This window comes from Channa argus, chromosome 12 (genome assembly GCF_033026475.1).
Source record: "Channa argus isolate prfri chromosome 12, Channa argus male v1.0, whole genome shotgun sequence".
NCBI classification, from domain to species: domain Eukaryota; kingdom Metazoa; phylum Chordata; class Actinopteri; order Anabantiformes; family Channidae; genus Channa; species Channa argus.
Window position 1 is genome coordinate 13444384 of NC_090208.1, and position 12911 is coordinate 13457294.

The window sequence follows — 12911 nt, forward strand, 5'->3', positions numbered from 1 at the left end:
TTAACCGAAACCAGAGAGTCTGGATGTCATTTAAGTGTTGTTGCTGAGCAGGGAGCCAGCTGGGACTTTTGGGGGGATGGAAGTAATTTGCAAGCTGTAGGACATAAAAGCTCCCTGTGTCTTATCTCTGACAAATAATTGGTAAACTAAGATCGATATCAGTGTTTTACTTCGTTATTAAATTTCTGAGTACGAGTAAAACTGAACGATGGCTAAAGAATAGCCCCCTTGTTTGTTTTTGTATTGTACAAAACTTAATTTTAGTACCCTACTTAAATTAAAAAGAATCACTTAGGCTAATATAATTGTTTTACCAGGTATTGTAGAGCAGGAATAATTAATTTGCCGTTAGTTAATTGCCAGAAAATTAGTCAGCAACGATTCTAATGAGGGGTTATCATCAAAATTATTAATCAATATAGTTTTTAGGCATAAATTGCTCAAACGGGCAATAAAATGAATAAAACTAACCCTGACAACTTATGTGTTTTGGCAGTTTGTTTTGTCTATTTTATTTTGTTCATTAATGTTGTTAAAATGTGTTTTAACCTGTCATGTGACCTGTATAGTTTGGTGTATTTTAACCAAGCCACTTTTTTTTCTGTTTCTCCCACTTAGTGTAACTATAGAATGACAACAACACAATAGTGTTGGCAACTGGTGTTACAGATCTCTCACACTGGATCTAACAGCACCTTACAACAAATATGAGGATACAGGGACAGCCTGAGGGTGCAAGGAGGTGCTTGGAATTAAACACTATTGGTGAGCTCAGGACTGTGGAGGTCATCCGTGGCCGTGCAGGATACGGATTTACTATTGCAGGACAGAGGCCATGTCTGTTGAGGGGCATCTTGGACGGAAGCCCTGCTGATATTGTGGGACTCAAACATGGGGATCACATCATGGCCATCAATGGAACTGATGTGTCCTCTGCTTCACATGAGACAGTGGTGCAGTTGATTGGCACCTGCAAAGGACTCTTGCAGCTGGTGGTTCATACTGAAGGCCGGATAATGGGGAACCCCATCCTTATTGATGCAAAATTTGGGATCAGCCAAAAAAGTGATATTTATGAAAAAAAGGCATGTGTTCTCCGCACTATCTCGGATGATTCAAACAATTCCTCCTTTAACTCAAGTCATGCTGTCACCACCAAACAGAGGCCGGTATCGGAGCCTGATATGTCTCAGTGGTCACAACACTGGAGCTCTTTAGCTGTGCACCCAAAGGAGGAAACCTCTCGAGTGGGGGGACCAGACTCTCTTTTTACGGAGACAGAAGATGTCAGCCCTGTCTGGAATGTTTTAAACATGACCTTGGTGGTGGGCTACCTCAGCTCCACGGAGCTGATTTTAAATGCTACAGAGTCAGAGGAGGACTGTTTAAAATCCATTCGTGAACGAATACGAGAGTTGGGAACAGAGCAGGATACCCATACTCTGGTGTTGATGAAGATCATGTTTAACTGCATACGACTTTGTGACGACACTGGAGCTGTGCTGGCAGCCTTTCCTGCTGAGAACCTTGTCTTAGGGGCTGTATGTGCTGAAGACCCACGTTTTTTTTGTCTCGTCACCACAGCGCATATTTTCAATGGTCGGATCCCAGACGATGGTCCACTGAGGACCTCTTGTCATGTTTTCTTCATTGACCCAGATTTAGGAAGCCATGAGGACCACATGGGGATTGCTGGACGCTTTGGCTTTGGCTGCACTCCAGATCCAGATGCTTTGGGCTGCCTGGAATTCCCTCAGACTCCCCCAGATGTCCTACACTTTGTAACAGTCCTGTACAGTGACATGGGGGAGGCTGTGGAGAGGCTCAGGTCCAAACTGGATCTGGAAGCTGAGCAGCAAAGCAAGGAAAATGGCAGCACTGGCAAACAAGGTAGCTCCAGCAGCAATGGGGACAGTGGAATTGGAAATGCGTCCCCCCCTATTGAAAGAGCGGATGGGGATTTCCCTTCTGCAATCCAAAACCACCCTGGCCCCCACCTCCCCAGCTGTCATTGGGATTATGCTGTGGCTAATGACCTCAACCCAATAAACCTCTCTAAGAATGACCAAAACCAGAACAATTTCAACATACATTCCCTTTCAGAGTCACTACCTGGTCCTGACTCCCTAACTAGCTTTTATGGAGGTCCTCCACCCAGGCTTGAGTTTCAGTTTAAGCCCCCACCCCCTCCTTTGCCTTTGGGTAGAAAAACAAACTTTTTTGGAGAGCCTTTCAGAAGTAGCCAAAGGTGGTTCTCAAAGCCCAAGTGTCCTAAAGCCTTGAGTGGTGATCCAGAGCCTCAGGTGATGTCCAGTGACAACTGGTCCCCTATTGTTAGTCTTAGCTCCAGCACAACTAATCTGCCCCCACCAATGAACCAGATCCCTTCAGAAAGGTACCAGTCAGGAGATGTCTTGATGCTGCCTCCCAGAGAGGACTGGACCAAAAGATTTCTTGAACAGAGAGAGAAACAGCGGAAGGATGAGAGTACCAAAAATGTAAGTAAAATGTTAAATGGTAATACTTTGACAGATGCACTGGTGTCTGAGCTTTATTATGTTTACACAGAGATACAGTGTGTATTACATAGTCACACAGAGGGAATTGAGTTTCCAGACAGTGAGGGGGTGGTAACGAGTCTGTTTTTGGGTTACACCTAGAGCGAAATACAATACCACTATTTCTACAGTCAAGTGCTGATGAGTGTAAATTGAGCTCAGAAAATGTACCTGTTGTATCTGAATGATGCAATTGTCACAAATGTGTGTGAGAACAAGCAAGGAGCAAGATGTTTTTGTGTGTGTTGATGTCTTCGTTGCCCACAAGATGTCCCTGTGTATCCATGTAGTCCTGGAAATGAGCATCTCTCAGGAGAGCGATGTTTTAAGTTGTATATCAAAATTAGTTCAAAATTAATTTTCTTTCTCTCACCTGCAACTCCTATTAGTCAGCACTGTATTCATAAATAATGTTTTTAATAAAGGAAAAAAACGTACATTTTCTGGTATGTGCAGCCTGCATTGGATAAAATGCAGCACCAACATTTATAGTTTGTTTTAAAATATTTACTGGTATTGTCAACCTTACTTATTCAAGCAAAGTATTTTCCTGTTTATTATTAGCTCTGGATTGTGTCTTTGTCCCCCAGCTTGCATTAGATTAGAAAGAAGACAGTCTCGCTCAGGAAGCCAGGCAAATTATAGGGTAGAGCCAATGTCATGCAGCAGTAATTATCTGCAATTCTTAGTGGTTCAAACATTAGACACAGCCTCTCTAATCATAAGGAGATGGAGTGGCTGGTAAACTGCATTATCATCACCGGATTAATAAAAAAATGTGTTTGTTCCACCTGATCTCTTTTGGTAATTTTTGACAAAGTGTGAATTAGTACCTCTGTCTCTGGACTTGTGAAACAGGGTTGTAATCATTTTTATATTAAATGTATGCGACCACTATGCATGTTTTCATAGAAGACCCCTATTATCATATGCTTCAGGTTAATAAAATATATCCTTCAAATTTAATTAAATACTGACATTTAAAATAAATTGTAGTATGGTAAACCATCTTGGCTAATACAGTCATATTTGCATTTTCTCTCACACTTATATTGGTCTCTCCTTTATTTTGATAGGGCTCCAGGTTTTGGGGTATGGGTTTTGTCCGTGGTTCTAAACGGCGTTCTGCCAAACGTCTCAGTCTGGCACGTTCACTGGATGACCTTGAGGTAGGCGCAACATTCTTGTACTTTTATTTTTGGTTTTCCTAAATGAAATATTTTCATATAAGTAAAATCATATAATTTGTGTTTTCATTCCCTGATTTTGGTGTAATTCTTCTTCACCAAAGCTGTTTCAAACAGTAGTGGCAGTGTTCTTCTGGAAGCAAACCAGTTGTTTTTCCACTGAGCAAATCCTCAACATTTTTATGTATTGTAGTGTTTTTATGTTAATGTTCTGTCGTGGTCTGTACTTCCCATTATGCTGAGTTGTCATCTTTGCTAACACGAACATTCAATTGAACCATCCCCCTTTCTCATGCTGCTGCACTTTCAGCTCTTTTTTAACGTTTCATTTCCGTTGCCTTGAACTCTGTGTTTGTTGCTACACTTACGGCAAGGGGTTGCTCACAAAGTGGTCTTTGTGCAGGACAGAGGCACGGTCCTGTTTGTTTGGCTCACTAATGAGCACTGCTGCACGACTGAATATCCTGCTCACATTCTTTCATATTAATGCTGTTCAGCAACTCTTTCTCAGATGGTCTCTGCATGTATACATTAATCGTGCACACTGATTCACATTCATAAATACACATGCACACACAATGTTTTATAATTTCTGGGAGCATTGGCATACTCCATTGTATATTTGTGCATTAGTCACACACTGACACACCCACAGACCACACATTTTACTCAAAGAGGTACACAAATCTCCTCCTCAGGACTGTCCTAACACACTAAACAGTGTTGTTGTAAAGCTCTGGGTCTGCTGCAGAAGCACTGATGCTGGAAAGATGACTGTGACAGCATATGAAAGCTGCAGAATTTGTACTTGCATAGCACAGTGTCTGCGCTTTCTTTCATTCTTTATTTAATGTAGGCTAATCAGTAGCCCACAGTATGATTGTATTCCCAATTTAAACTACTGCAAATACTGATTCTCCCCTTATTCCAAATCCTGAAGATAATGGAAGAAGCATGTACTAATTTATGTTTTTTGTTTGTTAGTTTGTTTGTTTCTGAGCTCCAAGTAGGGTGATATGTGTATATCCCCATCATGTGGCTTTATTGGTTTGGGAAAGTGACTCATTCCAAGTCAGTTATATTTAAAATGAAACAAACTTGAAAGCATCATCGCTGTAATCAGTTTTTGTATTTTAAATTTCTTAGATGGAACAAGAGCATCATTGGCTAAATGCTTTCACACTTGTAGCACTGTGTTTTGTTTTGTTTCTTCACTTTGCCTGGTCACACAATTTGATGTCTGTAATACCTGGACTTCACACCTCCACTCTATCAGCAACTGCCCTGACACCAACAGGGAAAGAGCAGTTCAGGCTGGACTACTATGTTGGAATTGACAATAATGTCAGAGAATGCTGAGCCTTCACATCCAAACATCCTAAGTAATTAGGTTTCTGTACATAATTATATTAGCTGTAGAATAAATGGTTAAAAGACAACTGAAGTAGACTAAGTTTTGTTTGGCATTTATTATGGTAAATTGATGTGGTTGTCATGGCTTGGGATGCATGAATTATTGAGTTATGAATGTGATTTTTCATTGTTAGGAATACACTGTTCAGAAGAGACAGTTACATCACATTTAGGCCATCTGTTTTAAACTTCGCATTATATGTCTAACTGGTTTTGAAAATCTGCTTTCACTTAGTTAGATTAATTTGTTTTGTTAAAGGTACATAGTTGTACCTAGGTAAACTGGATTTTTATTACTATAGATACAATACATAAATATTTAATAGTCTGATACGAGGAAGTTATCGAAACAGGAGCAGTTTTACATTTACATATATACAGTTAAATATATTTTCTGCAGTGCAAGAGGAATCTATTCATTTTGCACAAAACCATGTCAGTTACAGTTGGTGAAAAAATGAAAAATGTTAGGGGTTAGGTCCAGTTTCCTGTTTAAACCTTGGGAGTGGGCTATGATTTTATAGCCTTGAATTTCTAGTAAAAATTCCAATTCCTGTCCATATCTGGAGGACTGAAGTTCAGAGAATGTCATCTGGAGGATTTCTGCAAAAGCAGGTCATACAGAGAAATACAGTATAATTTACGGAAGGCAGAGAGACTGTGGAGCAGGGAGGTCGAGCGGTCGACCACCAGTCCCGCAGTTCGATCCTTGGCTCCTCCGCTCACGTGTCGAAGTGTCCTTGAGCAAGGCACTGAACCCCAACTTAGTTGCTCCTGGTGAGTGTTGGCCAACTGCATAGCAGCTCCCCCATCGGTGTATGAGTGTGTGTGTTCCCAAACTAGTACTTTTGAAAACACACCTAAATTATTATCTTAACATTCCTGGACATGGACAGTTTATGGGTCAAACTCTACTTTACATTGACTTTTTACAAGAAAACGCTTATGATGTATCTGGCTCATAGCTATTCCAACCAAATATAATCGAGAACATTTAACCCATGCAATTTCAAGTCATAGTATAGGCCCACACATCCAAGTAATAACACCATAGGAAGTGTTTATGGTTGTCAAATGCAGTTAGACATGCTTTCCTTTCAAGGGCTGAGCTTCGTCTTCAGCTCATAGTTAAAGATCAAATGTGCATCTCTAAAAGCTGCTGCCACAGCAGACCAAAGCCCAGTCAGTGGTATTATTTGTTCTGCCCTAATAAAGAATTACGCATGTAAGGTTTAGCTGTTTGTAATGTGATTTGGAACTACTTGATCTTTTAAGTAGCAGCCTCAGAACAACCCTGTGAAGACAATCTACATCATAAAGGACAGACAACCAGGAAACTCGAGCCTAAGAACTTCTTTTCTCTTTTGAAGGCTGCTCTCCACTTCAGAGAGAACATAGATAATGAATGATTAGCCTCCTGTATCAAGCTAAACTCTTGACCTGAAATCCTTCCTTGGTAATACATACTCAGTGATACTACAGGCATAGTTGTACGGCATTTGGTTTCAGCAGAACTTTCTAATTTGTCTGTTGTTGGGAAGAATAAAGGACCGTTCTCATGGCAAGTTTTGCAAAAACACGTGATAAGCTCTCAGTTAGTCCATGCATCTGGACTCACAAGGACATCGTGAGACTGTTTTGGAGTTTACCATCAGTGCTCGGGGCAGACCCTTGTGGATAACCCCTGTAAGTGGCCTCGCTGCATGCTGTGGAGAAACCAAGAACAATTTGGACGCGTGTAGCCATGTTGCTTTTTCCATGGTTGATGGTGTGCGTCACAGTGGCCAGCACAGGAATGAGCAAATGCTTGCTATTTTTCTTCACAATATGCAGCCTTTTGTAACCCACGCACCAAGTCAACATATACTGTATAATCTCATGCATTTGGATAAGTTTCGATGGATGTCTTTCTTCTTTATTAGAAGGAGGACCTGCTTTCTTGTGTTTGCTCCTATTATTGTGTTGCTGCCGATCCATTTTCACTGCACATTTTGATAAAGAGTGTTTTGATTCATGCTGAGCTATTGTTGTCAGAGCCCCTAATGTTTGGGCATGTCGATAAATGTGCTGCTTTATACCTTGTCTTATTTCTTTGCTGAGCTTGCCATCGCTGCTGAAAATGCCTCTCCATGCTTCACCATATGAACCGATTTCTTCTTCATCACACGCTCCTTGTTTTTAGCTCCAAACAGATGCTTTGCACCCCCAATGTTTAGCAGATGACAGTGTTTTCAACTTTGCAGAGATGACACCATTAGCAGGCTGCTGTGCCGGTGTTCACACTGATTCTGCCTTCGGAAGTGTTGCTGGATGTGAAAACATCTGTTAATATGAGCTGGTAGTTAATGCATCCTGTATTATTCAGACAATCCCTTGGTGGCTGCTGGAAAATTTGGGGCACCTCTTTTGCTCCATGAGTGTGAAGTTTCTCTCCATTTGGTTGTGGAGACTTTGGCAGCTCTTGTTTGCACGCCTGTGGGTAATAGATCTATCCTGTGGGCGTAGCAGAAACCAGGAGAAAGCATGAAGACACAGATGGGGAGGGAGGTAAACAGGGAGTGAAAGAGGAGAAAATTACAGCAAAGAGAGAGAGAGTTAGGCAGAGAGAGAGGAGTCAGCAGCAGAGGAAAGAGAGAGAGAGCTTTTGAACTCCCAGTAGCTGTCAGGATTTTCAGCTCTCCTGCACGCTCTCTCCTCCTCTTCCCCCCTTTCCCTGTTGAGCTCTGTCTCACTTCGCACTGCAAACACTGACTCGCACACGCACCGCGGCGCTCCAGCGGATGGACTCGTTTACACACACCAGGCGTGTGGAGCAGCGCTGAAAACGAGCCAAACACGCACACAGCGCCATACATGGAGCAAACTTTAACTCTCAACTCTGTAAGTCTTGTCATGAAATCTTAAAATCTCCATTATTCTGTGTCTTCACTTCTTCTCTGTTTGGTGATGCCATCTTCATCTTTGACCCTAGTGGTATCGTCCCTGCCACTGTTACTTTTCCTTCTTTGGGCTTTTTTTCAGCTCCTGTTGTAGCCTTTATGCACCATACAGTGGTTAGCTTGTGTGGTCTGTGAGAGAAATGTTTTGACTAGTGCAAACCGAAATCTCCTGCACGCTGTGCTGCTGTATACAGTAAACTGTGCTCTAGTATCTATACCAGGACAAGCACGGGCATTATATTAAAAGGGTTTTGTGTAGTGGCCGAGGATTATTCTCATAAACTGCATGGGCCTTTGAATAAAGTACGCTCTGCTGCACTCGCCCTGTGAGGTGAACCTTTTTACAATCAGTTGGCCGCATTGGGAGAAGTTAGATTTGGTGTGAGGGAACCCCAGATCAGAGGTTGTAGTTGTCAGATGGAATTGGATCTTACTGTTCGGTAGCATTGTATTTTTCAGAGAACATGTAATAGGTACAGTTTAATTTGAACTCCAATTGGTTGCCTGTGGTGTTGCCGTGCCCCTGTTGGTTTTGTGCAGGCATGTCCCCACTCTGATTCACCAGCCTACTTATTCACTTATCTCACAGCAAGACTTGCTAAAATATGTGATTTTTTTTTCGGTGCTGCATTATCTTTGGTGCTTATATAGACAGTAAGTAAAGCTCAGGCTGAATTATTATGAATATTAATATTATAATAGTTGCTAAATGTAAATGCCCTGCTTCATTATATTAATTCTTCCCTCTATTTGTAATGTGCGTGTTATGACTTCAGAAAATGAGCAGAAATCGTTTGTTCCTGAGGATTAGCAGAAAAGGAAGAACACGACACACTTTTATCTCACATCACATGATCAGCTCTGGAGTGTGGGTGGACAGTTGTGCTCACCAAATGTGTCCTTAGGCTAACATTATAGGATGCAAAGACTAAGCAGCCTGACATTTTCTAAATGTCCCCACTATGATTTCTTCTTTTTTCATCCTCCACCAACAGGGTTTATTGCAGTTCCACAGACTGCTCTCTTCAAACCCACTAACTGGAAAAACAGTACATTAACATAACAAAACTTGAGTAGAAGTTATTTAACTGTCCAGCTGCTGCTCGTTGTATGAATATACAACAGCCAATAACAAGATGACCAGATGTGGCTGTGGTTGCTGAGTTTGCTGTTTCACCAAACTGTAACCACGGAAAATACCCATTGCCTCGCCATCTATGGATGGAGATGCACTGCAACTCCACTCTTGGCTGTTGTTCACCAACTCTATGACATCATCTATCGACATTCAAGATTATGATTTTTTTTTTTTGTTAACCACATAAATCTTCATTATCCTGTATTGACTGGTAATTGGAAAAGCTGTTGGAAACAGGATGTCTATGGATGAATTCTGGAAATAATTCGTTCCCCTCCCAGTGTTTACCTCCTCACTTGTACTATTATTAAATTTCTCTGTTTTACTGAAAGGGAATTGACTGTAAAGGGTGTGGAGGTTACTCAATAAGGAAAGGCTTTTTTTCCTTCCCTGGTAACAGTTGAGACATGTCTGGGATACAGTGGGCTGCTCGTTGTGTTCAACTCTTTACTCTCACACTTGCAGCTCAGATGACGCCAGGGTAACATTGGCTTCACATTAGAGACATTGAGCAACCTGAGTTTTTTGAGCTGGAGAGGATTGTAGGGAGTCTTACAAAGTGAATGTAGTTTGTATCTTTGTGGCCTTGTGTTGGCACAAGATGCTCCAGAACTAGGCCAAGGTCTTGTCAACTTTGCAGTGCGGAAGTCATAAACATGAAGTGTTGGGCCAGCCAAGCCACTCTCCATGTGATATTGAGAGGCTTTGCTTTGGCACACTGCGCTGGCATCCTAAACTCTTAACTTTTTCTCATGAACTGTTTCTATAACATCTTAATCCTGTGGTCAACATAAGTAAATATAATATATTTCTGTTTATATTGTGTGGTTACTGCATGACCTTGTTGCATGGTTTAGTAAAATGCCTCATTGCTCATGTTGTGATCTCCACCATGTGACACTAAAAGGTTCCACTGAAAAACAAAATTTATACATCATATTTAACAATGGTGTGTAAAGGCAGTAGGACTTCCACAGGAAGTAAAACATTTTAAGAGTTCCTTGTCTTGGAAAACGTATAGCCTAGTACACTCCCAGGCAGATATTTATTCATGTTTTGGCCCTAACATCACACAGCAAAATACCCAAGCCCTCAGAGACAACACTGTAAAGTTTGGTGGAAGTAAGTTTGGTGGAAACAAGAGTGGACTCACAGGGCAAATTATAAGTGTCAGGTTACAGGTTGGAAAGTACATTTCTGTTTCTTATAGAAGAGAATGAGAGCAATGGGAGGGTGTGGTGACATTTTATGTGGTTTACCCACCTCAAACCCTCCAGGCTCATGGCAGCCCAGCCTTTTTCTCTAGGATAATAAATTGGGATGGGAGGGGTCGTGGTCACTGTTTCTAGTTTCCCCTCTGTGAAGTTGTTCTATTTTTGCAGGGTTCAGCTGTGCCTTGTAAATCAAATATATTTTTATTTGTTACTCATTCTGTGTATGCTCATTCTGTGTATGTTTTCTCCAACCTACCCACCTGTGCCAAGATTCCTTTTATTTCAACATAGCAATTGTTAAACCTATGTTTTCATTCATGTATTTAGGCTTCACAGTAAGTCATAATAATGATAATACACGATACTTGATAGCTAGTGAGTCTGGTGCCTTGAGCAGTACAAGTTCAGGCAGAGTTACCACTGGTTACTCTCAGAATGTAAATCCTTCTATTAGTTAAAGTACTAAGTTCCTGACCCTGCGAGATGTAGGGCAGCAAAGGAAGATGGCCAAATATCTCTTTATGTTAGCTTTTTATCCTGGACAACAAGTGGCTAATACAGATGCACACCAGTAGCTCTGCACAAATCATACTAATGCCGCTTTATTCCAGACAGGAGCAGAGTCTTATCCATCTGCTTTGGCTAACTGGTTAGGGTTGGGGGAACAGGCAATAGATTACTGCAGATGAAGGGGATTAAGACACGAATTGCATTGTGACGATGACCTCTGTTTGCATGCAAATCACTTATGTCTTTTAAAGATATCAAGAACAATTCATTTATTTAATGGGGGGATTACACCTAAAAGCTGCTTTGACACCAGCCTGGAAGTATTACATTGCACATCACCAAGGCCAAGGCATGAATCTTCTAGTGCCATCATTAATTCTAATTGAGCATCTGATTTTTCCAATAAACTGAGCCACATGATTAAATTATAATATAGTCTATTATAGTCTATAGTCTATAGTCTAATTATAATCTTCTTCTTTTCCTTTCGGCTGCTCCCTTTCAGGGGTCGCCACAGCGAATCATGTGCCTCCACCTAACTCTATCCTCTGCATCCTCTTCACTCACACCAACTAACTTCATGTCCTCCCTCACTACATCCATAAATCTCCTCTTTGGTCTTCCTCTAGACCTCCTGCCTGGCAGCTCCAACCTCAGCATCCTTCTACCGATATATTCACAGTTTCTCCTCTGAACATGTCCAAACCACCTCAATCTGGCCTCTCTGACTTTATCTCCAAAACATCTAACATGAGCTGTCCCTCTGATGTACTCATTCCTGATCCTGTCCATCCTCGTCACTCCCAAAGAGAACCTCAACATCTTAAGCTCTGCTACCTCCAGCTCTGCCTCCTGTCTTTTCTTCAGTGCCACTGTCTCTAAGCCGAACAACATTGCTGGTCTCACCACCGTCTTGAACATCTTTCCTTTCATTCTCGCTGATACTCTTTTATCACACAACACACCTGACACTTTTCTCCACCCGTTCCAACCTGCCTGCACTCGCCTCTTCACCTCTTTTCCACACTCACCGTTGCTCTGAACCGTTGACCCTAAGTACTTAAAGTCCTGCACCTTCTTCACCTCTGCTCCCTGTAACCTCACTGTTCCACCTGGGTCCCTCTCATTGACACACATGTATTCTGTCTTACTGCGACTAAGCTTCATTCCTCTGTTTTCCAGAGCAGACCTCCACCTCTCTAGATTTTCCTCCACCTGCTCCCTGCTCTCACTACAAATAACAATGTCATCTGCAAACATCATAGTCCAGGGAGATTCTTGTCTAACCTCATCTGTCAGTCTGTCCATCACCAGAGCAAACAAGAAGGGGCTCAAAGCCGATCCTTGGTGCAGACCCACCTCCACCTTGAACTCCTCTGTCACACCTACAGCACACCTTACCACTGTGTTACAGCTCTCATACATGTCCTGCACCACTCTAACATACTTCTCTGCCACTCCAGACGTCCTCATACAATACCACAGCTCCTCTCTCGGCACCCTGCCATGCGCTTTTTCTAAATCTACGAAGACACAATGCAACTCCCTATGACCCTCTCTGTACTTCTCCATCAGCATCCTCAAAGCAAATACTGCATCTGTTGTACTCTTTCTAGGCATGAAACCATATTGCTGCTCACAAATGTTCACCTCTGCCCTTAGCCGAGCTTCCACTACTCTTTCCCACAACTTCATTGTGTGACTCATCAGCTTTATTCCTCTGCAGTTGCCACAGATCTGCACATCTCCCTTGTTCTTAAAAATTGGTACCAGTACACTTTTCCTCCAGTCCTCTGGCATCCTCTCACTCTCCAAGATCTTGTTAAACAAACTAGTCAAAAACTCTACTGCCACCTCTCCTAGACACTTCCATACCTCCACAGGTATGTCATCAGGACCAACTGCCTTTCCGCTCTTCATCCTCTTCAATGTCCTCCTCACTTCACTCTTAC

The 12911-nt window shown here is 42.0% G+C and overlaps 1 protein-coding gene across 4 annotated transcripts in view; it reads left to right on the forward strand.

The window, feature by feature from the left end:
- rgs12a (regulator of G protein signaling 12a) overlaps positions 1–12911 on the forward strand; it is a 40578-nt gene that overhangs the window by 917 nt on the left and 26750 nt on the right. For 3 of the 4 annotated variants that reach the window (XM_067523193.1, XM_067523192.1, XM_067523194.1), the window contains exons 2-3: positions 619–2498; positions 3635–3727. In XM_067523193.1, the coding sequence (XP_067379294.1) occupies positions 708–2498; positions 3635–3727 (1884 nt within the window). In that variant the 5' untranslated portion in view covers positions 619–707. Of the gene's footprint in view, positions 1–618; positions 2499–3634; positions 3728–7742; positions 8039–12911 lie in introns of those variants that run through there. The other variant, XM_067523197.1, reaches the window with a different exon arrangement.